Raw genomic sequence first — 24,001 nt, forward strand, 5'->3', positions numbered from 1 at the left:
GTGCATCGACGAAGCCTATATTGGGTGAGAAAGGCACGCACGCGGCACGATGCCTTCGATTCGGCGTGACGGTGTAATGCAAGACGTCGAAACTTAGCATTACTGTCCATTGGCCCAACAATGCAGCCAATCAAGCGGATGGAATGTTCCCAAGACTCAGCGTCAGCCGAAACGTTGGAATGGGTGACGCTGGTGGTAGCATGGGGCAGGTTTCCCAGGAAGACATGCGCCGGACATCAGATGTACTTCGTTGGTAAAGGTAGACGAAGGTGAGGTGTGTGAGGGCGACAAGGCAGCTGGGCTGGGCAGTAAACTTTGCGTGGCACCTGATTATGTTGCTGCAAAGATGATGTCCAAGCATCGTTTCTCATGTGAGGATTCGTCTGATCAGACCAGGAAGACTTCAGCCGGGAAACGGGAGGGATCCGTCATCACCAACTGGGGAGGGGTGGAGGGGTGGAGGGCGTGTTCCGAAAAGTTAGAACTTTGAACAGCTTTGGCACCTACAGGCTACGAGCCTTCGATCACGTACCGCTGATAGCGTCTGGATGAAACGAAGAGGGAAGGAAAACCAACGATGAAAGCGAGCGAGCGAGGCGACAACGAGGTCACGTGCGAAGTGTCTCGTGTGCTAGTGTGCGTGTGTGCGTCGCGGACTATCGTTGTAGCCCGCAAAAGAACGGAATACCTAAGTGCGTATGCAGGCTGCAAGGTGCGGCCTGAGTGCACGCTGCAGCAGTTGCAGCCGCAGGACACGAAGAAGGCGGAGACCCTGAGCCAACCCCGGCCCCCTCGAGAGCGCGTCAGGGATACGTGTTGGCGGACTGCCGGCACCCTGACAGAAAACTGAGACTCGAGTGGTCATGTACTTCGTACGGATACGTAGCAGGAGGGTCCAAACCGGATGCATATATGCATCTTCGGTAATCATGTCGGAGGAAACACTAACCTCCAACCTAACCTGACTGCAAGCAGTCAAGTAGAGAGAAGCGAGTTGATTCAGGACTGTCAGGGTCGGTGCGACCATGATATATGTACGGCGCACGGTATTTGTAACGAATGTCGAGGCCACGCCTGCCGTGTCGGTCCTTCAGAGTTGTTGATCGAAAAACATAGATGGCCACATCAAAGGGTCACTGGCGGTTGGACTAGCAGGCACTTGCACTCTCAACCACGAGTGACCAATGTATCAGTAGGGAGTCCTCCAAAGTGCGGCCCAACACACACACGCTGAAGTGGTTGCCCGACGGCTGGGCATGGGTATCCGTAAAGTAAGACTGAATTGAAGGGCGCCTGGCGCCAGGCGGATGCCGATGGCTGGTGGATTTGGTGGCATGCCTGGAAATGAGCATGTTGAGCAACAGAATGACTAAATAGACCAGTCCAGGCCGCCACTCCTAGCGAAGTGGGAAAGCATAGAAGAGGGAGGTCCTCCGGTTCAAGTGGGTTTGCTGCTGAGGCTGCTGGTAAGATAAATGCGAGGACGTGAAATGGACGCCTGTCCTGGATCTGTATCCATAGCGCCACAGTCCCGTATATCCGTACGTATGTACTCCATACGGAGTACTTCGTAGTGTTGGCCAAGGTAGCCCAGCGGAATAGGACGATAAAGTCGATGGCGGCCATGGAGTCCACGAGAGTAAGGCCGCAGGCGCACAGAAACGGAGAGACAAAGAGCCACTGGTGGACGTCACCCGTTGTAACCATCGAGGGAAGTTCATGCTGTTGCCGCATGAGATTGCAACGAGGCGAGGGAGCGAATGAGCGAACGCGAGCTGGCGATTCTTGCTGATCCATATCAACGTGGTACCTTGGCCTGGAGTCCCTGTCATGCCTGTGCTTTGATGGTTGATGCGATTCAGCGCTTGCCGGGCAGGCCAGGGTAGGCTTTGAGAGGAATGGCATCTGCGGAAGCTGATCTACGCAGTCACGCAGTATAACCGCTGACCACCCAAAGGGAGGAGTGACGTGGAAATTGGCCCTGGGGAGTACCAGGGTGGCAGGGCCTCTCCACCGATGATATCCACCGCTTTATCGATACCGTGGATTCCCTGACCATAATCTCCTCTTCTAGACTCCTGGAGCGGATAAGACTTTCGATCTCGGATCACCTGCGGTATGCCCACTTCAAGCTTCTCGAAGCTGTCTGGGAACAGGGACAGGTGGGACGCGGACCCTTTTGCCAGCGTGCGGCGTGCCAGTCTGCCAGAGCGGATGCCAAAGTCTTGCCTGCAATGTCCGGAAGTTGCCTGGCTTGTCAACCACCGACGGAGTAGATTATGGATGAGCTGTGAGGTACTTCGTAGTGCGCACCATCCGTACTCCGTAGACAAGGAGGCTGTAATGAACCCGTTGGGCCAGCTGGACCGTATTTCCTGCACAGCCCGCAATGCCCAGCGTGTGCCTGACATCCGGCCCTCTCGTCTTCGAACTCCCAAAGGGTTGCTGGTAGGTAGATATCAGGTTTTGGAGTGCTTTGTAAATTGGTTCCAGAGTGCGACGTATGGATAGTGTTGATACGGCATTTTTGGTCTGATGTTTACGAATTTCCTCGAGTTTGAAGTCTAGGGGGTTTGAGCAAGGCTGCCTTGAAGAGTCAGCAATGACAGGTAAAACACCAATGACCTGGCCCATCAGACCTTGAATGCGCGTCCATGTCGTACGTTCCGGTGTCGGTGTCCTCAGATGGAAAGGAGTGGCGTGAAGCACAGCAATGGACGGAGGAGCTTGCTACGGGTAGGCTCTCAAGGCGGGGCGTGAGGGGAGATCGGCCGGAGCCCAGTTCCCAGCGCAATAGGTAGTCGTGGGCTCGGGGCACGGTGCCTGATACCACAGGGCAGCCAAGGCGGAAGAAGAGTTCGCTGTCACAGGCCGTCGGCTTGCCCAAATGCCACCGATATTGACCCAGTATTGGCGTCCACACCATCGCAAGGGACGCATCCCCCCCCCCCCCCCCCCTTCAGAAGGGAAGCGTGTACCCTGTAGAAGGAAGGGTAGGCACGGCTTGGGGGAGTTGTCGGTGAAATTGAGTACCGAATGTGCTGGTGTGCTCCATTGACAGGGTCGAAAGAAGCGCTGAAAGTTGGAACATGGCCTGAAGAGACAAGATTACCGGGCCTAGGGACGGGGTGCTGAGTTGTGGTGGTGTATGGGTCCAAACTCTCCAATCGCGGGCTCGCCTAGGTGACAGGCGTCTCCATCTATGGCATGGGCCATGGATACACCAGTGACGGGCATGCAGATTGTTGGTATCCATACGAATACAGTTTGGTCAAGGTGTGGTGCGTGGTGCGTGGTGCGTGGTGCGTGGAAAAAGCGTGGTGCCCAGTTACGTTAGCTGAAGTCTTTTGTTGGAGCTTCCCTCGAGTCTTGCGGAATGCATCAGTCCACCAGGCTTGATGGCTTCATGCCTGAGGCTGAAATTGAAGTAGGTACTCCGTACTCCGTACTGCCTGTCCTTTCCCTCTCTGAGTCTCTTTAGCCTTAGCGGCATACAGCAAAGCAAGTGCCCCTTCGGGTGGTGTTGCTGCCTGAGGATAGAACATGATTTTGCTCTGGTCCTTTTTGGCGCCATCCTCCTGCACTGCGGCCCCTTCACGTAGTGAGTGTACTGTGTACGCTCCGTGGCAACCAAATCCGCTCACAGAGTGAGATACCGAGTACGGGCTACCTGCTTAGATCAAGTGCTTCTGGCGCTATGGGCAGCTGCTCAAAACTTGGTGGTACGGATACGTTCTGCTGACTTACTTTCCCCAGTTACCAACCTCAAGTTCCATCCTCAATATCCGGAAGCTACTGCGGTGCATCTCGGTCATTTTTGCTGTACCCACCAACCTAGGTAGTTCTGTGACGCTACGTGTACCTGAGTGTATTATCAGAGTGTGCGACGATGCAATGTACACTACGTGCACATCACGAGGTCTCTCTGAACATTCTGTTTCTCATCCTCTCCTTGCTCTGTCGCTTCGACGCTTGGAGCGATCACTGATGATAATCAAGTATGGATGCACTACTCCATACGGAGTACGAAGTACAGATGCGTGGAATATCATTATCGCCGCCCACTTTAGTTGTACTTCCTCCTTCATTTTCTGTGCCTGGGTACGGCGGAGAGGGTGGGGGCCGTTATTAACTGCAGCAGCCTTTTGACTTCTGCTCGGATGGGGAGGGGCGATTCCGGATCTAATTTTTTGTTCCCTCTTTGGCTTTTTCTTTCTTTCTCCAAAATGTCCAGTCACCCAGTCTGCCGCTGCCCACGCAACTGACGAGTCTGGAGACGCTAGACAATTACGGCAAGTCAGGTCGCAGCACAGAACTTGTGGTCTCCAATTCGACTCCAACTACCTTACGGAGTACGGAGACAGAGTGACAAAGGATCCGTTCCTACCACCTACCTACCCGACCCTGGCCTGGGCCCCTGGATCCTTTTCTGGCTTAGGTATGTCCAAGTTCCTTCTTTCCACCTTTGAGCCTTGTTGTGTCTGGACCCATGCTGTTTCTCGCCTTGTCTGTCTTTATTTACTTTTGCGCTGTCAGGAATCAGGAGCCCTCCTAAACAAACTTGGGCCCGTCCCTGCTGGCCTTGGCTGTTCGTGCTGCTGTATCGCCCTACTACCTATGCGCAACACTTTGTACGGATAGTGTCCATATTGGCGGCGGCAGCGATGCTATATTTGTTGCGGATCGGGGTGGATTGGATTTATCTCCTTCTCATATTCCCGGGGGCTGGAGCTCCTTGGAGTCTTGGACTAAGGGGGTCATGATCAAAGTTCCGGCTACATCAGCCTCCATGTATGTGTCACTGAATCCTGAGTATCGACTACCTTGTCGCACATTCATCCCGTCTCTCTTTCCTCGAGGAGTCGCGAGGTACGAATGTCGCACCTTCATAACTTTTCTTCTCCTTCCGTTCTTTTCAACCTGTGCCACACTGCTACTGCTACCACTGCGGCCTGCCATGAACCGCTCCTCGCCGGCTTGGCATTTCTTACCCCCCTCATCTTCCTCTTGTTCTCTCCGCCTTTCCTTTTTTTGCTTTTTTTCATTCATTGCACCCAGACACCATGCCCATGCCTGTGGAATCTGGACCTTCGGCACCCTACAGCTCATGCTTTGCACACCACGCCCTGGGTGACAGCTGACTCTTGTCACAGACTCACAGTACCGACCGGGCATGAAGGAGGGGCCAAGCTCAGAAAGAAAATGGAGATGGCTGCGTACCGGTATACTTTTTTCCCAATGCATTTACCAGCTAAACAGTCAGTACACTGTACTCTCTTCGCTAAGCAGGCTGAGTGATGCCGCCCAACCCTGAACCGTCCTCTTATTCACAGACCAACTGCCTTTGTTAATTATTACTCGACCGCTGGCTGGGTGAGCGTCTCTCACATCCTCTGCGTCGACATCCATGATCCATATCGGAGGTTTCGCAATCCCATGTCCCAATCTGCCGCAATTTGCCCACTCGGGAGTCGGGCTGATGTTGCCAACACATCTTTGCCCTCACCGGCTTGCCGAAACCATGACGGTTTGCCACATCGACACCTCACTGGCTGAAGCCCCCCGCGATGCGGATATATCGATAGACCCGTCTACGCAACTTTTTTTCTTCTCCTCTCATGACCGATGACACCCACGTTTACGACTCAAGCCTATGCTTGCATGACCGGGCCATCAAGACAATCTCGGCCGGACCCCTTGGGATGACTGGTGAGTGTGAACAGAGTACTTCGTACGCCGCCTGCATCTCCGGATAGCATCAAAAAAAAAAAGCCATCAACGAATACCCACTCACCACTCACTGCAACAACACGGCCCATGGATATCAGGCTGCCACCACTCTATTCCCATCCAGGACATGCGCATCCACCGCCTCCACTCGATTCATGCTCCTCATCAGACTCAGCTTGCACCACACAAGAATCAAAGGGTGCATCCCAAAGCTATTCTCCCTCACCAAGAAAGTCTTAGCGAAACCATGAGACTGCCTAGGTAGCCCATAAGCTGTGGTGCCCGGTGTGTGGAGCATTGCTATTCGGCTGTCGCTTAGGAATGAGATGACCTGCGGCAACTCTGTCAAATCGGTCCCTGGCCTTTGCCTCGTTCTCCCGCAGTTGTCATTCAATATCTCCCTATCCGTACGGGTACGCCGTACAAACTGCGACCCCATTCCGTCTATTGTTGACGCTTGACGGAGAGACAAGAAAGCGATACGCTACCCACACCACCCACATCTAAATCCCAAAGCCGCAACTCACACATCCTGTGCGTGCGTTCGAATATACGTATCCGTACCGTCCCTCGCCGCTGTCTCCGCAAACCACCCTCCAGGGCCAAGGGGGTGTGTGGGCAGAACTGCAAACCAACCCCGTCGGTTGAGCGAGATCTGGGATCCGCTTCCATCCGTCCCACCTACCATCCTTTTGGAAAGCGGCTTGTCAGTCGATGCTCCCACACCTCCTTGGCATACGCCCCATTCGACCCCAAGGAAGGCTGCAAACAATCAACGTTCCGTTTCGTACCTCGAGCTGTCGCTCAACAGGGCTCGAAATTGTCCATGTACAGCATGGGCATACGTACTCCGTCCAGACGTCTTCCTACCGATATCTAGACTAGGTAATGCTCACGCACCCGTACGATCTCTCACGGCCAATGCCGATGCCCAGTCAGGAACTACGGATACAGTCCTCCTCTTTCATGGTAGTCTGGTAGACGCCAAAAAGCATGGTCTGGTCGACAAGCGTGAGTCAAACAAGCACCACAGATTCAATCTGGTGTCTCGCCATTTGAACTGGGTATCGAGCGCAAAGCGGGGTTTCGTTGCTTGGCTTCTATTCGTATACCGCGTATGGCGTTGGAGAAGCGATAGAAGCATATGGATACATCGCATCATAGTCCTCTGCTAAGGTTCTGCCGACAACCTACCTGGCAGCAGCTTGCTTTCTCGAACGAGTACGTACTGCCCGACTAGGGTTTCCCTCATGCGGAGCCATCTCCGTGCTTCTCTCAAAGTTCTTCTGCGCCCTGAGACCAAGACCCCGATGGAGATCGTAGGCATTCCAAAGTCTGTGCTTTCCGCATCTTATTTTTTCACCTTGTATCTTTCTGGACGGAGTACGAGGTATCGACCGTACTTCGTACGATAGTTGGAAAGTTTTTCGCTCCGCTTTAAACCAAACGACTCGACGATGCTTCCGAGTGCAGTGTGGGCTCCAAGCAACAGGCGAATCATTATTGTCTTATTTCCACGATATTGCCAGTCATCAGCTGTCTCGGTATCAGAGGCGCATGTTGTGGTTGAGATGCAAGTTTCTCCTTCCCAAGCTGTCAGACATGAGGGTCTATCGGTCACACACCATTGTGTACGTATGCGTACTCCGTACGGATACATAGTATTGTGTCTTCAATCATCAATGGCAGGCAGCCAGGTGGGTGGCACTTTCTCGGAAACCACCAAAACATGCAAGGCAAGCCGCAAGATGCACGTGCCCATCTTGACGCGCTAGGGGAAGGGGAGGCTTGAGGCTTGGAGCCTTGGAGGGATGACGGTCATGGATTCAAGGTCCCAGACTCCCAGGAGCGGGTGTCTCTCCCCTTGGGTTCCATAGATCCCCGACGGGCTAGCACTGCAACGCCCCTTCTCATCCGACCCGTCAGTTCAAACTAGGCGTGCCGGGGTGTTTTCATCCTCGATGGCGGCTTACGACTGGTCGGACGGTGACGGGACTTGGACGACTCAATGCAATAAGAGCACCCTCAGGGTCGAAGCAACGAGACCGACCTGCCGCCTGTGGTTTCCCTTGGACCCCTTCTTAACTTCTGGGTCCCTGGACAGGCAGGCGGCGCGCTCTTCTCTAGTGGCACCAGTGCTGGGTGGTGCTGGCGGTGCTTCGTACCTGTGCCTCAGAACAACAACCTGGAAGGTATCCTCACCGCAGCCCAGTCGTGTTGCACGAGACGCAAGCAGGGATAGCATCTCTCCCAGAGTCCCATACCCCGACCTGGCGGCGTGAGCGCCTGGGCCGAGCGGTTCTTTCTGGGGCCAAAGACATTCCATCCATCTTCTCTTTGGTTTCCTTGCGTCCTTGACCGCCCGCCGCCCGCGAAGTCCCCCCTTCCATGGACCGAGATCCATCTCGGGGGGTGCCACTGTACGGAGTATGTACCACAGGAAGTACGTGGGTACCTGCTGGGAAGTGCTAGACTCTCTCGGTCTTCCCTCCCAAGACCCAACTTCCCAAGACCCAAGACCCCAAGAGCCAGCCATTTTTTGCCTACACCAGAATCAGAATCAGAATCAGAATCAGATGCCCTCCCCTGGCCCCTGCGGCCTGCCCTGTGCCTGCTCACCCGTTGACCAGGACGATAGCTTGCGTGCCGTTGTCCCACAGGCACTTTGTCTTGGTCGACATTTTCGAACCTTGCCTTGCACCCCGCCATGGCACTGCAGTCACAGTCGGTTTGGCATGGCGCGGTGCGAGGTGGAGGGAACGCAGTAGGTAGTGTACGTACTCGGTACCCAAGGGCCGTCCACGTCCCATCCGAGGTGTCTTCTCAGGTTCTGTTACCCAAACAATGGAGACGCGACACTCACTCACTCCTCTCCTCACTCACACGGCACCACTGAGCAGTGAGTCCTGAATCCTGCCCAGCACACGGCGTCGAATTGGCACCACAACCTGGTTCACTCCACACTCCATTCGTCCACCCACCGCCGACGCTCCCTCCCTCCCTAGCACAGTAATCCCATCCATCCATCCATCCATCCATCCATCCATCTATTGAACCGTCCATCCCTCCTCCAGAGTCCAGAGTCTAGTGCCTGAGTGTCCACTCGTGCCCGTACTTCGCACACTACGGTGTGCCAAAGAGGCCAGGGCCACACAATCTGAGCCAGACCAGAATACACCAGGGCAGCGAGACCAGCGAGGCGAGGCAATCAACCACTCATCCACTTTCGCATCCACACCCACACCCACCGCTGCTTTGCCCACACGCACACCAGCGCTATCGACAAGTCCGTCCCATGCTTCCCTCCCAATGCCTCCTCCTCACTCCTCTTCCTCTCCTCCCCTCCCCCCCCGTGCCCCCCCCCCCCCCGCGGCCGTGGAGTACCTACCTACCGTAGGAAGTACCTCGAGCCCCAAGGGGAATCAGCCGCCTCGTCTGCTTCGACTCCGAGATGCACGACGCTCCATTGTGAGATCCATGCTCAACCCATATGACGCAGCCCGCTGGCCGTCTCCCCCCTACCACCTAGCGTAGTGTACGGAGTACGGATACCTTGAGTCCCAGACACCTTCGTCGTGCCCATATAACTCCATACTGCGTCCACATTCACACACCCATCCCCCAGACGCTCGCTCACACGAAGACAGACGGAAACAGTACGTACCACCCCTGCGCAGCCACGCCTGGGACGTCTGCCGCCTGCGCTGGCTGCGCGGATACCTCCCATCAACATCCCATTCACCCATGCACGCAACCCGCGCTCGCTGCCTCCTAGTCCTCGTACGAAGTACACACACACACACACACACACACACATGCCAAACCGTTCGTGGTCTGAATTACTTGTTGGCCCACTCCGCACCCTTGGACGACTTTGCTCCTCTACGGATAATGGAGCTAAGGTTTGATTTTATCCTTCAAGACCGATCTAGTATCACCCATGTCTTTTCTCGCTACTGTAATCCCTTGGGGCTTTTGGGACCATAACCTCTTGTCCATACATAGCCTGGGCTGAGCCCGTTCTTTCCATATCGCGTATATCATCATCATCTACCGCATCTCCTTTCGCCATGGACTTTTAGTTAAGAAACAAACGACCTGCAACGTCCCCTACTCTTATCCTTCATCTCTATTCATCACAACACCTACTTCTCCGGCACCAACTACACACACGTACACACAACATCAAACAAGATGATGCCCACACTCATGGGAGGCGTTCTCCCCGGGCCTGTTCCCACACCCTATCACACCGATACCTTCTTGGACGACTTGTCGAGACAAATGGCTCTCTCCCAGGCGTCACGGAGACTATCTAGAGGCTCCAACGGACAACGCAACACAGGAGCTATGCGTGTAGCCAAGCCCACCAGCGCCAGCAACAGCCCGAGATCTTCAGCAGCCATGCAGGCAAGGAGGAGGACTGTGGTGAACGATGGAAATCTGGCGAGGCGGAGGCAGCAGCCCATGGACCAAGTTCCAATGCCCGACTACGGATCTCAGTCACGACCGAGTCGTCCCCTTAGCTGGCACCCTTCAACCTTCCAACAACAGACGATGGCCATTCCCCAGAGCATGGCCCAATACCCATTCCCTCCTGTCACTTCGGCATACGACACGGACAGCTATCACGTATACCAGCAATTCCCGCCAACACCGGCAGCCTACTCGTGCAACACCTCACCTGTTGCCTCCTTCTCCCCTCTCTCACTCCCCTTTGGAGGATATGATGGATCCAATTACCTGCCTGTTGAGGGTTGGAACGTATCTCATCAAGCACCGCCGTCCTATGTTTCATCAGACACATCCGGCTACGCTGAGCCTTTCCCATCTCTACCAACTACGCTCCCGGATCTTACGCCATCATCCACCTCGACGCATTGGAACTCGCACCACATGCATGGCTTCACTAGCACCTCTCCGCCCACCCCCGAAACGCTGCCGCAGGCCCAGCAGCCCCAACCTATCGTACCAAATGAGGACACCATCCCTTATCAACCCCTCGATGAGCCTGAGGAGGAGGGAGAGATCCTTGTGGGCATGGGACTCTACGACGCTCCCGACAAGTACGACCAGGACCCGCAACTCGACACGTCTCGTTCTGCCATGTCCTCGCTCCTGGGCACATCTTTCCGCCCTCTGGAGGGTACGGGCAAGGGCCTGAAGCTGGAAGAGTCGTGGCAGCCTCCTGAGAGTGACGACGAGGATGAGGATGACCAGGACGACGCCGATGGCGAGGATTCGGATTAATGACACGGCCAACACACAAGGACAACTCTTACACATTACAACACCAGCGCAAGCGTTTTATGATTTTTATGACGACAACCTGTAGACTATGTATGATACCAAGAAGATGTAACACGAGAAACGTTGCCTGGGGATCTTTGGGACTATGGAGCATTAGGCATGCTCCTCATGTCAGAGAGAGGGGAGGAAGATCAAAGGAAAGACAAAATACCCAAAGACAGAAGCATGGGTCAAATCTGTGGCCCTGGCGTCGCAAAGGAAGAGGCGGATGAAAGCGCCTAGATAGAACTAATCAAAACGCGTAAAGCGAAAAACAAAACAAGACATAAATCTGTTTCTCCTCGCCCCTTCGCGTGTCTACGTGCATCGATTCAGAGCAACAGCCGCCACGCAGTTCAAGAATTACAAGCCGACTGCACCAAACATAGGATCGAATGGGAATTGGAAGTGCAATCGTCAACGGGGACACTAAAAATAAGCGAAAAAGAGGCTCCCGAACGGCACCCCTGTCGAGGCATGGCATGAGCTGCATGTGGGGTCCATGCTCCCCCTGTCACATTTCGTCAGTTGGCCAATCATCCAGGAGGGAAGGCTCCCCACCCCCGCCGTTCTGGCCAGCCCTGCCAGGTCGCAAAACACCCCGCCCGTGGCCCCTGGAAATTTTCTTGGTGACCTCACCGTAGCCACCGCAGCCAGTGCCTACCTTACGCCGCACACCCAACCTAACACCCAGCCACCTCCCTCTCCCAGGGCACTGTACTGTGCGAAGTATCCATATGAATACTGCTTATGCACCTCCCTCTCTCTCTCTCTCTGTGCTGCCCACCTCTGGTTGTTTGTGTTTGTGTGTGTGTGTGGTGAGTAAGTGAGTGAGTGAACCTTTTTTTTTTTTTTGCAGACTTCCAGCACTGAGGTGAGGGGGAACGGCCGTTATCGGATCGACTTGGCAGTTTTTACCCCACCATGGATGCTTTGGAAAATTTCCCTCGCCCGTCGAGTCACGAATCGCGAATTACGACATTGAGAGAACATTGGGCTCCAGTTCGGCTTCTCTCCCGTCAATTGTCAATTCGAGTCGGGTGGGTTCCCATTTTTTGGCTACCCCTCCTTCGTTCGCTGCTGTGCTGTTGCAGGAACCTGGATTGACTCACACAGACATCCCAAAGTTGCAAATAACCAAACAACCAAATTCACTTACGATACCATCATCAACTAGTTGAATTTCAAGATGGCATCCCAGTAAGGCCAACACCTCCCAATTCTCATTGCCAAACAATCCAGTCGCTAATGCATTGATCATGATAGGAGCGTTTTGATGCTCGGCGCGGGCTTCGTGACCCGGCCGACGCTTGACATCCTCAGCGATGCCGGAATCCCCGTCACCGTTGGTACGAAGCTCCCCTTCCCACCATGAGCTCCTCCTCCTCTTCTTCCTCTTCCTCTTCCTCCTCTTCCTCCTCCTCCTCCTCCCAACCCGTCTGAACCAGACATCAAGGCGCCCCGTCTTCTACTTTTATATACGGAGTCATTGAAAACTAATCAATTCACCAACACGCAGCCTGCAGAACCCTCGAGTCCGCCAAGAAGCTGTCCGAGGGCGTCAAGAACGCCACTCCCATCTCTCTCGATGTCAACGACGACAAGGCTCTCGACGCCGAAGTGGCCAAGCACGACGTCGTCATCAGCTTGATCCCCTACACCTTCCACGCGACCGTCATCAAGTCGGCCATCCGCCAGAAGAAGCACGTCGTCACCACCAGCTATGTCTCGCCCGCCATGATGGAGCTGGACCAGGCCGCCAAGGACGCCGGCATCACCGTCATGAACGAGATCGGTCTCGACCCCGGTATCGACCACCTCTACGCCGTCAAGACCATTGAGGAGGTCCACCGCGAGGGCGGCAAGATCCTGTCCTTCCTCTCCTACTGCGGCGGTCTCCCCGCCCCCGAGGCCTCGGACAACCCGCTCGGCTACAAGTTCTCGTGGTCCTCCCGCGGCGTCCTGCTCGCCCTCCGCAACGCGGCCAAGTACTACAAGAACGGCCAGGTCGTCGACGTCTCCTCCAAGGACCTCATGGCCACCGCCAAGCCCTACTTCATCTACCCGGGCTACGCCTTCGTCGCCTACCCCAACCGCGACTCGACCCCCTACAAGGAGCGCTACAACATCCCCGAGGCCCAGACCATTGTCCGCGGCACCCTCCGCTACCAGGGCTTCCCCCAGTTCATCAAGGTCCTCGTCGACATTGGCTTCCTCGAGGATGCCGCCCAGGAGACCCTCGCCAGCCCCATCGCGTGGAAGGACGCCACCAAGGCCGTCGTCGGCGCCGCGTCGAGCAGCGAGAGCGACCTCGAGGCCGCCATCGTCGCCAAGGCCAAGTTCGAGTCCCCCGAGGACAAGCAGCGCATCCTCAGCGGGCTGCGGTGGATCGGCGTCTTCTCGGACGAGAAGATTACGCCCCGCGGCAACCCGCTCGACACGCTCTGCGCGACGCTGGAGAAGAAGATGCAGTTCGAGGAGGGCGAGCGCGACATGGTCATGCTGCAGCACAAATTTGAGATTGAGCACAAGGACGGCTCGCGCGAGACGCGGACGTCGACGCTCGCCGAGTACGGCGAGCCCAAGGGCTACTCGGCCATGGCCAAGCTCGTCGGCGTGCCCTGCGGTGTCGCCGTTCAGCAGGTGCTCAACGGCACCATTGCCGAGCGCGGTGTGCTGGCGCCCATGAACTCCAAGATCAACGACCCCATTATGAAGGAGCTCAAGGACAAGTACGGCATCTACCTCATTGAGAAGACCTTGTCTTAGGGTTCTTGAGTTGGTGTGTATGCCTACCTACCGGGTTTAGCTGTCGTGTTAGTAGCATGAGCAGTTGAGCTTTGATGAGAAACATAGTAAAAGTTTAGACATTGTCCATTGGGGAAAATAGAAAACGCTTTGACGTGTCCACGATGTGTGTTGGTTTGATTTACGCCTAATTTTCCCACATTGTTGCCTACTCATGTCTTGAAAGTGAAGCTGGGGAGGAGAATAGGGTCGGATCATGCAGCATTCGGTCGACCGAGTGAAGGCGTGGGGGACTTGAGGTGAGAATGCTCAGATTGTCTGTCTGGCCTGTGAAGATGGGGCCAATGGACGCGGCGGTAACTCATCTCAACTTCCCGATATGAGAGAGAGTTCAGGTGCACACGAAGTGCCCTGGTCAGATAACTCTCATTAAAGTGACATTTCAAGGTTGGAGGAATTTCCAAGAGAGGTTCACTTCGTCTGATGACCAATAACGGGGAGCCAACGGATAGAGACGAAGGTGGGTTCTGAGTGACCGCGTGGAATGGAATGATGCTTCTTGCCACTGATTTGTGTTTCTGGCTGGTGCGAGTGAAGTGAAGTGAAGTGAAGTGAGGGGGGCGTGTGAGTGGGATGAGGGTCAAGTCGTGCGTGAGTGGTGAAATGGATGGCCGCTACTCGATACTAATCGGGGAATTTTACAGCGTGAACATTTTTGCGGCTTCCCCAAAACTGAACTTTTTTCAACCTCATGTCTTTTTCGTCCCTCCCTTTTTCTACCAGACCTTGAAACCCAACCCGCTATCAGACTGGACCGGTCCAGAAGAAAGAATCAGACGGGTTTCCATTCGGCTCTCTCGGTTATTTGTCTGGGAAAACGAGCGAGTCCAGTCGTTCATTATTGATGCGCGCAAACCCGCAAGAAAGCTTCAATCGCAACGCAAACGCCGCGAGCGCCCGCCGACACCAGGAAACGAAACCAAGAGAACGAAAGGGCAGGATTCTTCCTTTTTTTTCTTCTTTTTTTTTTCCTTTCTTTTTTTCTCTCCCCCACAGAGGACAAACGCGGCCTGAAACATTCCAAGTCGTCAAGCCTCCGAGGGTCAACTAGAGTTCTAGACAGACAAGACGGGCGAGAACAAGGCCCCCAGACAATACCTGGAAAGAAGACAAACGGACGGGAACGCGCGAGTCGAACTTGCTTTGGGCGCCTTAGCACACAGCGCAAGCACAGCAGTTCCGGTCGAGGAAAGCTACCTTTGACGAGGCGGATCTGGATACACCGTACGTACACGCACGCCACCAGGACAACATTGGACCCAGCAGGTCTCTCTTCCCCGGCTGGCCGTCCAGACTCCTCACACACAAACAAACACAGGCGCAGAAGAGACAGACACCACACCAAAACGCACACCCACTCACACACACTCGCAGTTAAACACCACACCCGGCACATTACACACACCCGGCCATGGTGCAGTACATCCTGACGCCGTGGCGCGATCGCCGCGAGCTGCTCAAGGTTCGCCAGCAGTTCTATCCCAATGCCCCAGCGTCTGCGGTAGCAGCAGCAGCATCAACATCAACATCAACATCAACATCCACACCCGCGCAAGCTAGCCGTACGGCAGCAATATCAGCGTCCGCGGCCGCCGCATCCCAGACCCCAACAAGGCCTTCGATACGAGGAACGGCTGCACAAGCACAAGCACAAGCACAAGCGCCAGCACCAGCACCAACGCCGACGCCATCGTCAAATCCAGCAGCACCAACAAGCTCCGACACCAGCAAGACGACCCCAAGCAGCGACCAGCACCATGCCGTCGCGAGGGTGTCCATGTGGATGCAGCGCGGCAACTGCCCGCACATGGTCGAGTCCACGGCCCTGCTGACGGCCGCCATCCTCAGCGACGCCGAGAGCAAGGGCGGCGCTGGCACCTACGCCGTCCGCGCTGCCTATGCCGCGGCTTTCAGTCGGTACGTTTTTGGGTTTCTAGAGTTCCCTCTCTTCTCCCTCTCCCTCCTCTCTCTCATGTCACTTGTCTCTTTTTTGTTTTCCACCATCATCTCAAGGGCAGAAAGGGCCATTTGTTGGTTCCAAGTTCAACGTGCGGCGTGCCAGTGAGAAAGGAAAGTCTACTTGGGGCGTTTTACGTTCCGTCTTCCGCCCCCTCCCCCTCCCCTTCTTCTGCCCTTGGAGTCTTGCAGAGTGGCTTGAAACAATCCCAATCCGCCAGGGATCTGGGCCGCCTTTCTTTTTTGTCACCTCTAACATTTGGATTTCGGCGCATTTCACATCTCACATCGTTATTTGACTTTTCTGTCATTTTAACTCATCCTTTAACACACACGCCCCCCTCTCATCACCCGCGACGCCGTCTCTCCTTTTGGCGTTGAAGCGCCCCTTGCCCATTCACTCTCACTGCCCAGACCAACACCCGAGTCGGGTCCCGTCTGAAGGGGCCACCAACAATCGCCTGATCTGCGCGACTGCTGGAAGCCACAGACACCATACAGGCTTTCACTTACACGCACACCGCGCCGACCAGCACGCCCACGCCCCCCCCCCCCCCCCCCCCCCCAAAATTCCCAGCAAGCCGGCCTGGTTTTGCATCTGGGTGTCTCACCTTGGTTCGGCTCGCGCCAGCGGTGCACTTGGGAGCTATGATCTGACGGACGTTCCTGGCATCGGGGGAAGCTTGGCTTAGGTTGCTGGAGGCATGCTAAACCTCCTACAGGCCCGTCGCCGTAGTCGAGAATGCCAGAGCTCGTTTCTCACCCCGTGGTCAATGGGTTGTGGTTCGAGAGCCACCGAATTGAGGGCTTGCGAGTGTCTTGCCTAGGTCATTCATTGCTTGAGCCTCCAGGATACCTACCTAGGTACTCTGCCGACTCAGGCACACCACCCCTTGATTGCTCAATCTGCCACAGTCACCGTCTGCCGATCGTCTGTTTTGCTTATACACTCTCTCGTCTAGGTTCGTGACTGGGCTCTTGGACGGTCATCAGGATAAGCAACGCAAACTGAGCATGTACTCGGTGGCAAAGACTATTGGCTTGCCGGCGACCTTTGTCGAGCTGCGGCACCAGGCGACGCACGAGACGCTGCCGTCTCTCGCGAAGCTGCGTTCCGCCGCGCGCAAAGCGCTGGTGTGGATCTGGGAGTATTACTGGCAGCACCTGGGGCCCGATGAGGCCGTCAGCCAGGCTCCCGAGAGTAGAGCAGCAGGCGGCGGGGTCCCCATCGCCGCTGCTGTCTCTGCAGCTCCTGTGCGCCGCGAAGTCGTGGTCGCCTTTCTTGAGGAGCAGGATGCCGGGAGGAGGGCCGAGATGAGGAAATGGATTGACGGGCTGGACGAGAGTCGGCTATTGGCGACGCTGGATAAGATTGTCGAGGCGCCGCCGAATGAGGCCGTCATGCTTGCGGCTCAGCAGTTATTAGAGGACATTCTGCGAAAGGGACGAGGAGACGGGCAGGGTGAGATGGAGGAGGATGATGCTCCTGAGAGCGCTGGCACTGGATGGGCCAAGTTTGAGGGGACTTGGAAGCCGCGTCCTATTGGCGTAGCGTAAATCGTCGAGCGCGGCTGAGGGTGTCGTCTTTGGATATTAATACGTTAAACAACCACCACACATCCCATCGATGAAGAAATGCTCGCGTCTAGTATGGACATTAGAGTGAAGATATCGCTGATCGTGCACATGCAACATCACGTGGGGTATGACGATGCAATTGGATGGGGTCTCCCCTCGCGGATTTGTAATAACGTCACCGTGACTTGCCGAGGAGCTCCCGACGCAACAGCTTACAGCTCCAATCCCCCCGACTGCAGAGGAGCAGCTGTCCTAGCACGCACAATTGCCTTTCATGAATACCCTCATCGCAAGAAGACCACTACTGAGACAGAAAATCGCCACCGTAACAGCTGCAGTGAGTTTTCTTCATCGTGGCCCATTTCGGGTTGATTGGCTATTTTGTGAGAGAGGAAAGAGAGTGTGTAAGCTAATACGTTGGGATATAGCTCACGTTCGCCAACGCTATGCATATCCAGTCGATTCCCATGTGTACGTTGCCCCCGCCTCCACAAGCTTCTGATGCTCTCTTTCATGGTCACCACGAGAGAATGAGAGATGCGAATGAGAGTGGGGAGACGCAGTGTTATGTTCCCCTCCTGCTAACAGGAGCGTTTTTTTAGGGGTGGGCAGTAGTAACAACTACGCCTACCTGGTCAAGGACGACAAGACCAACGACGCCGTCATCATTGACCCAGCCAACCCGTCCGAGTGAGTTCTCGCTTCCAGTTCGCTTCCAGGGGAGGAAGAGCATCTTCGAGGGTTGGGTCTTGTCCGGGGACTTTTTGACTGACGGATGCTGGTTTTTTCCAGGGTGACGCCCGTGTTGCAGAAGGCTATCAAGAGCGGCGAGATTAACCTCACGGCCATTGTCAACACGCACCAGTGAGTCTTTCTCTCTGGCCTTTGGAAGCTGACCGACGCGGGTGTATCTGACTTTCTCTGGCAGTCATTGGGACCACGCCGGCGGAAACAAGAAGCTGGTACGTCTGCCATCCCTGCATCCATCCATCCCCCTTTCTCACCCAAACGTCATCGTGCCTTTGGAAAACAATGCCATTCGCTGTGCTGACTGGACCTCTCAAAAAAACAGCAAGGCGAGCTGGGCCTGGATAAGCTGGCCATCATCGGCGGCAAAGATTGCGAGGGCGTGACGCGGACGCCGGGCCACGGCGAGTCGTTCAAGATTGGCGAGGGCATCGCCGTCAAGGCGCTGCACACGCCGTGCCACACGCAGGACAGCATCTGTTGGTTCATGCAGGACGGGGATCAGAAGGTTGTTTTTACGGGCGATACGCTCTTCATCAGCGGTGGGTTTGTCCTTCTTCCTTCTGTCTTTTTTCTTCAACTTTTTGCTTTTCGAACCCTCTTTTCTACCCTCTGAGGCTGTAGTGAGGCTCTCGTTTACATCATGAAAGAAGATGCTGTTGAGATGGAGAGGGTTTCGTGTTGGAGGAAACAAGGGGCGTAATTACGAAGACTCTTTTGCTGACTCTTCTCACACCCGACAGGCTGCGGCAAATTCTTCGAGGGTAACGCGGAGGAGATGCACAGCGCGCTGAACAAGACCCTGGCCTCGCTGCCCGACGACACGGTCGTGTTTGTAAGTTTTTTTTTTTTTTTTTTTTTAAATTTTTTTTATTAAGTTTGGTTTTTTTTGAAAACCCCCTCATCACCGTCACGGGAAACCCGTTGCAACCGTCAAAGAAAAAGGGGAGGAAGAGGAAAGAGGCGAATGGGACAAAGAAGAGAGCCACCACGGTCTTGATTGCTGACAGAAGACCAAAACAAGCCCGGCCACGAGTACACCAAATCCAACGTCAAGTTCGCCGCGTCGGTGCTGCAGAACGAGGCGATTCAGAAGCTGCAGGCTTTTGCGGAGAATAACAAGGAGACGCAGGGCAAGTTTACGATTGGGGATGAAAAGGTGCGTGGTTTCCCTGGGGTTCCCCTCTTCCCTGCGAGGGCGTGGGAGTGGGAGTGGGAGTGGGAGTGGAAGTGTGAGATTGGGAATATAGAGCTAATGACTGCTTCGAACAGAAACACAACGTCTTCATGCGCGTCGAGGTGAGTTTGCCTCAAGCCCTCTTTGCCGTGGAGCTCCGTAGGCACCTTCGCCATTAGAGACACAGAGACTGACGACGGTGATGTTGTGATAGGACCCCGAGATTCAGAGGGTGACGGGGGAGAGCGAGCCCGTTTCCGTCATGAATAAGTTGCGCGAGATGAAGAATAACTTCAAGTGAGTAAGTGGCCAGGTTTCTCTTCCACTCTTTCGCTTCCATGTGCCATTTTGTCCGACGGCGTAGACCGGCTTGAAGATATGGCATTTGGGCCGGTAGTAAAGCTATGAGCAGAGCGGAGCTGACGCAGACAGTCCACCTCCTGATTCTAAAATTTGACATGACGGGGCATGGTAGGTGAGGCCGGGAAGTCTAGGCCAGAGACCACTTTTATCAGAGCTGGAGAATGGTTGTGTTGCAAGAGCACTCGCTTGCCCTTGGAATCAAAAGAATAGCCAATCACATCTTTGACTGCTCTTCACACAAACATCAAAGTTATCAATATCAAATCATCACATCACGTTATTAGCATGTCTCCCACAGGTCCTAAACGCGACAACCACAAGTGATCGAAGCGAGAGTGTAAGCCGGGGAAGGTGCGGTACGTCCTGCGACGCGCACCCGTTTGTTTAATCTTGCTTCACTGTCCACACGTGCTCGCTCTGGGTATGAAAGCGGCAAGCTCTAGCATTTTTTAGAAGCTGTCAAAGAGTATTTGTTTTGTTCAACGTCTCCCATGTTTGGAGACGGTGGTTTTGTCCTCATCCCGCTGGGAACGAAAACTGTCGAAAGGAGTGCCTTGTTTGGCGTGTGGTGGTTGCCTTGCGGAGGTGACAATGGCATGTTGCAGCTGGAAACTCCCCGAGTAGGAAGCGCCGCGTAGGAAGAGGGCATAATAATAGCCGTAGATTGTCATGTCCATGAGGTTCGATTTGGACTGAGAATCCCCAGTTTGCTAGGTGCAGTTCCGGCGCGGAGGCCGTGAGCTTTCGAGTATGAGGCACACTTCCTCTAGGCAGCTTCGACCTGTAAGAGTGTGGTGGCGGTTTTGGAAGATCCGTAAACTCGTGTCCACTTCGACCACGTTTGTGTAGGTCTAGAGGATTTTGTAAGAAAATGTCTAGGTGATCGGTGATGGAAATGAAGCAGAGAGCGAAGCTTGCGCGCAGGATCCAGTAAAGGATTTGCTTATCATCGCTGTCTCTCTGTTCAATCGCAAGCCGCCAGAGCTGGTTTTTTGGAAAGTGGCATTGTCGAAAAATCGACGCCTCTCACAATGAGTGAGTGTCGTGCGGTTGTGATGTGTAAGAAAAAGAAGATCGGTAAAGCTTGCGACAGCTTTTATGTTGAATTTTTTTGCAACGGCGGGGCGGACTATCGTGCGAGCGACCTTCTGCGCACATGGTCTATGCACTGTACGAGCGCGACCTGCTCCACAACCCATTAACGCGTCCCGGCGCTCTTTCGTCCCGGCGCTCTTTCGTCCCGGCGCATCCATCGTCATCGACCTCACCTCCCAAGCACTTTGCTTCGCTCCGCAACCCGTCATGACGACAGGCTCCCAAGCCGCCAACCTTCTTTCCTACGGCCAACTGAACCATCCGCGCAACAACATCAACACCTCAACCCCATCCAACTGTCCTCCAAAATGGTGAGCCCCCTCGCAAGCCCCTCCCGAACACCCCAAATTAACCACCCAAATCCAAAGCCCGCAAAACGCAAACCACCAACCCAGAAACCCTCCTCCTCGAACACAACAGACATCCCCCGCCCCCGCGCCTCCAAACTCGCAAAAGAACACAACATCTCTGCCCACGAAGAGCGCGAGATCCGCGAGGCCTTTTCCTTGTTCGCCGAACCCCTCAAGGGCTACTCCAAAGAAGGCGTCATCCCCACATCAGACGTCCGCTCCTGCCTCGTCGCCCTGGGCATCCCGCCGTCCTCCCGCGACGAGCAGGCCGAGTTCATTGAGATCTTGGACCCCGAGGCCGAAGGCTTCGTCGCGTACGAGCCGTTTTTTGCCGTGTGTGCGCTAAAGTACCATCAACGAGAGGAACGGGGTGGCGGGGAAGCGAGGAGGAGGGAGGTGGAGGAGGCGTTTGGGCTGTTTACGGGGGCTGGTGCCGGAGGGTCGTCGGCGGCTGCTGGGCCAAGGGATGTCATAACGATTGCGGATCTCAAGAGGGTTGCTGCCGTGCTTAGGGAGGATGTCAAGGATGAGGTGCTGCGGGATATGATCCTCGAGGCCAATGGGGGCGCGGGCGTCGGCAAGGGGGTCAGGAGAGAGGAGTTTGAGGAGGTTATGCGGCGGGCTGGGGTTTGGCGGTGATCTCGCGCGCGACCTATCTCACTGGTTGGACTTGAGTGAGGTTTCGTGACCTTTGTGGCGGGTTTGGTCTTGCATTATACCCATTGTATCCGGCGTTTGGAAGGAATGGCGACACATTTCCTTTCTTTGATTGTTCTTCTGGGACGCGGCTATAGCATCTATGGGCTGCTTCTCTTTTGGTGATTGGAACCTTGAGCTCACGGCTTCAAGCACCACAATCTACAAGTAACCGCATCATGCTGCAACATCGGGACACTTTGGTGAATACTGGTGGTCATGATGATTCTATCTGATCTCAGTGCGGCCCATATGGCATCGGTGGGTGTGGTATCTTCATCACCCCCGGGAGTTTGTATTTCCATGCTGATAAAGAAAAGAGCACAACGAGAAAACGCCTATGAAGTATGCTTATTCCGGCCTTGTCCCTTGTGTGTCGGTGCGCTACCGATAACCGTGGCCATGAGATTGAGTACGGATTTAACCTGACTTGCTCAACAAAACAAACCCCCTTCTAAATTCCCCTCCCCGTATGTTTGGTGAGATGAAGACATAGTGAGGTTCCTCCTCACCACTGCGTCCGTCACTGACTGGGGGTTGCCTCTTGTGCAGAGAAGAGAAAGGCCTAGGAGGAGGTGCAGAAACTACGCTGCTTGGCCCCGAGACCGCAGCGAAGCTCTTCTCAGACCCCAGCAGGACCTCAAAAGGGGGCAGAATGCGGAGGGACGCGGTCGGCCTTCTAAGCCGGCGCCTCTCCGGCCGCAGCCTTGGCCTTGTCGGCAACTGCCTTTTGTGAGTCGATGACGACCTGGAGATCGGGAGGTGCCTTGAAGCCAGCGTGGTCCTGGTGGCGCTTGTAAAAGTAGTTGTCGGCCTTGGGGCGCAGCTCGGCGGGGAGTTCTTCGAGTACGCACTCGAGGATGGCATCGACAGATTTTTGCTTGGAGCCGTCGCGGTGCCAGATGGAGATGAGGTGGGAGTTGAAGCGGACGGACAGACCAACGCCACAAATCTGGTCGTCTGCAGGTAGAGAAGGATTAGCCAACTTGCGGTTGTGGTGAAAGGGGTGATAAAGACGAGAGGGAGAGATAGAGAGAGAGAATGCGACATACTGTCGTCTAGTACACTCTGCAGCTTCTCGCCAATGGCAAGGAGCTGCACGCGTGTCCACACATCGGGGCCAATGTTCTTGGGCACACGGAAGGTCCAGGCGCCACCGTTGATGTTGCGGCGGTCCTCCCAGATGGGCTTGAAGCCCTGCTTGAAGAGGTATATGGACTCGCGCATCTTGATCTGATCGACGGGGGTGTTGTTGTTGTACTTCCAGAAGTCCTGAACGGATTCTATCTGCGCGCCGAGCTGTTCCAGCTGCACCTTGTACTCATCATCGTTGCCCGACTTTTGCTGGTCCTTTGCTTGTCTGTAGTGAGGGTTGGAAGTTAGCCTTGAAGCTTCAGGGGGTGGTGGGGGTGGGGTTGGGTAAGGCTTGGGCATGCGCCGAGGACAGACACTGTGGTCATTCCAACAAGGAGCACTCACTTGTCAAAGTACACGTTCCAGTAGTGTTGTGTTGGCAGAGGGCGCATGGCCTTGAGGAAGTTGCGCTTTGCATCGTCACGCTGGTCGGCCGGGGAGCTGACACTGGGCGAGTTGGGGTCGGTTGAGCTCTGGGAGAGCCCCGAGAGACCACGGGTGAAGAGCGCAGGTCTGGCGGCCATGGCGTATAATGTGGTTGGGAGGGCGGTGGAAAAGGGGTATCAGGGAGGGAATGCAAAGGAAGGACAGCGGCAGATGAAGTCGCAGGAGCAGGAAGACGGAAAGAGGTGTCGAGTGTCGAGTCGAAAGGCAAGTGTCCGGTTCAAGGTGAAGTTGAGGTCGTATGTTGCGTCGCTGCTCGCTGGACCTGGTCGGGGATCGGGGGTCGGGTAGGCGTGACCGAGAGAGGTAAGAAGGGACGGGACACAGTGACAAGTTACAAGTCACAACTGCTAGCCAAACTGCCCTTGCTTTTTTGGGTCGCTGGTCGTTGGTCGCTGGTTGGCTCGGTGGAGTGCGGCGGTGCCTAATGTAGCTACGAGGGGCAGAAGTGGGCAGGCCGTTGACGGGACGGGGACGGGGCACGCTTAAGTGCCTGAGGGCCGGCGTCGTTTATTGCTGTGTGCTGGTTGGGAACTTGGCTTGGTGTGTGGTAATGTGGTTGTTGGCCCGGTATGAGGAGACGTGGAAAGGCTTGGGGCTGTTTGGAAATCACCAATGAAAGGACCGGTTTGGT

General features: G+C 55.1%; 9 protein-coding genes across 9 annotated transcripts; 5 read left to right on the forward strand and 4 right to left on the reverse strand.

Moving 5' to 3' along the window:
- Positions 1-979: 979 nt before the first annotated feature.
- BDP81DRAFT_7196 (uncharacterized protein) lies at positions 980-2,011 on the reverse strand. The gene has a single exon (XM_060596204.1). It carries the CDS (start codon positions 1,903-1,905, stop codon positions 1,168-1,170), a length of 738 nt encoding a protein of 245 aa, XP_060451673.1. The 5' UTR covers positions 1,906-2,011; the 3' UTR covers positions 980-1,167.
- On the reverse strand, positions 1,524-2,727 carry BDP81DRAFT_413050 (uncharacterized protein). The gene has a single exon (XM_060589263.1). The coding sequence runs from the start codon at positions 2,409-2,411 to the stop codon at positions 1,920-1,922; it is 492 nt and encodes a 163-aa protein (XP_060451674.1). The 5' UTR covers positions 2,412-2,727; the 3' UTR covers positions 1,524-1,919.
- A 6,774-nt stretch (positions 2,728-9,501) lies between these two features.
- Positions 9,502-11,358, forward strand: BDP81DRAFT_413055 (uncharacterized protein). The gene has a single exon (XM_060589264.1). It carries the CDS (start codon positions 9,925-9,927, stop codon positions 10,978-10,980), a length of 1,056 nt encoding a protein of 351 aa, XP_060451675.1. The 5' UTR covers positions 9,502-9,924; the 3' UTR covers positions 10,981-11,358.
- An 850-nt stretch (positions 11,359-12,208) lies between these two features.
- Positions 12,209-13,788, forward strand: BDP81DRAFT_388537 (Saccharopine dehydrogenase; the record flags this gene model as incomplete). The annotated part of the gene is made up of 3 exons (XM_060587142.1): positions 12,209-12,219; positions 12,286-12,368; positions 12,539-13,788. 3 exons carry the CDS (start codon positions 12,209-12,211, stop codon positions 13,786-13,788), a joined length of 1,344 nt encoding a protein of 447 aa, XP_060451676.1.
- A 1,244-nt stretch (positions 13,789-15,032) lies between these two features.
- Positions 15,033-15,687, reverse strand: BDP81DRAFT_413061 (uncharacterized protein). The gene is made up of 2 exons (XM_060589265.1): positions 15,146-15,687; positions 15,033-15,051 (listed from the first exon to the last, which is right to left on the reverse strand). Exon 1 carries the CDS (start codon positions 15,667-15,669, stop codon positions 15,304-15,306), a length of 366 nt encoding a protein of 121 aa, XP_060451677.1. The 5' UTR covers positions 15,670-15,687; the 3' UTR covers positions 15,033-15,051; positions 15,146-15,303.
- Positions 15,688-16,355: 668 nt separating this feature from the next.
- BDP81DRAFT_413064 (Las1-like-domain-containing protein) lies at positions 16,356-17,451 on the forward strand. The gene has a single exon (XM_060589266.1). The coding sequence runs from the start codon at positions 16,798-16,800 to the stop codon at positions 17,338-17,340; it is 543 nt and encodes a 180-aa protein (XP_060451678.1). The 5' UTR covers positions 16,356-16,797; the 3' UTR covers positions 17,341-17,451.
- A 73-nt stretch (positions 17,452-17,524) lies between these two features.
- BDP81DRAFT_7311 (hydroxyacylglutathione hydrolase) lies at positions 17,525-19,908 on the forward strand. Its single transcript, XM_060596213.1, has 11 exons — positions 17,525-17,698; positions 17,790-17,832; positions 17,964-18,051; positions 18,154-18,225; positions 18,290-18,323; positions 18,434-18,650; positions 18,852-18,943; positions 19,133-19,267; positions 19,381-19,407; positions 19,500-19,582; positions 19,714-19,908. Exons 1-11 carry the CDS (start codon positions 17,636-17,638, stop codon positions 19,727-19,729), a joined length of 870 nt encoding a protein of 289 aa, XP_060451679.1. The 5' UTR covers positions 17,525-17,635; the 3' UTR covers positions 19,730-19,908.
- A 1,143-nt stretch (positions 19,909-21,051) lies between these two features.
- BDP81DRAFT_388539 (calmodulin) lies at positions 21,052-21,732 on the forward strand (the record flags this gene model as incomplete). The annotated part of the gene is made up of 1 exon (XM_060587143.1): positions 21,052-21,732. One exon carries the CDS (start codon positions 21,052-21,054, stop codon positions 21,730-21,732), a length of 681 nt encoding a protein of 226 aa, XP_060451680.1.
- Positions 21,733-22,343: 611 nt separating this feature from the next.
- On the reverse strand, positions 22,344-23,813 carry BDP81DRAFT_7330 (eukaryotic initiation factor 4E). The gene is made up of 3 exons (XM_060596216.1): positions 23,269-23,813; positions 22,842-23,149; positions 22,344-22,749 (listed from the first exon to the last, which is right to left on the reverse strand). The coding sequence occupies exons 1-3, from the start codon at positions 23,445-23,447 to the stop codon at positions 22,469-22,471; spliced, it is 768 nt and encodes a 255-aa protein (XP_060451681.1). The 5' UTR covers positions 23,448-23,813; the 3' UTR covers positions 22,344-22,468.
- Positions 23,814-24,001: the final 188 nt, after the last annotated feature.

This window comes from Colletotrichum phormii (genome assembly GCF_030913505.1).
Source record: "Colletotrichum phormii strain CBS 102054 chromosome Unknown BDP81scaffold_1, whole genome shotgun sequence".
NCBI classification, from domain to species: domain Eukaryota; kingdom Fungi; phylum Ascomycota; class Sordariomycetes; order Glomerellales; family Glomerellaceae; genus Colletotrichum; species Colletotrichum phormii.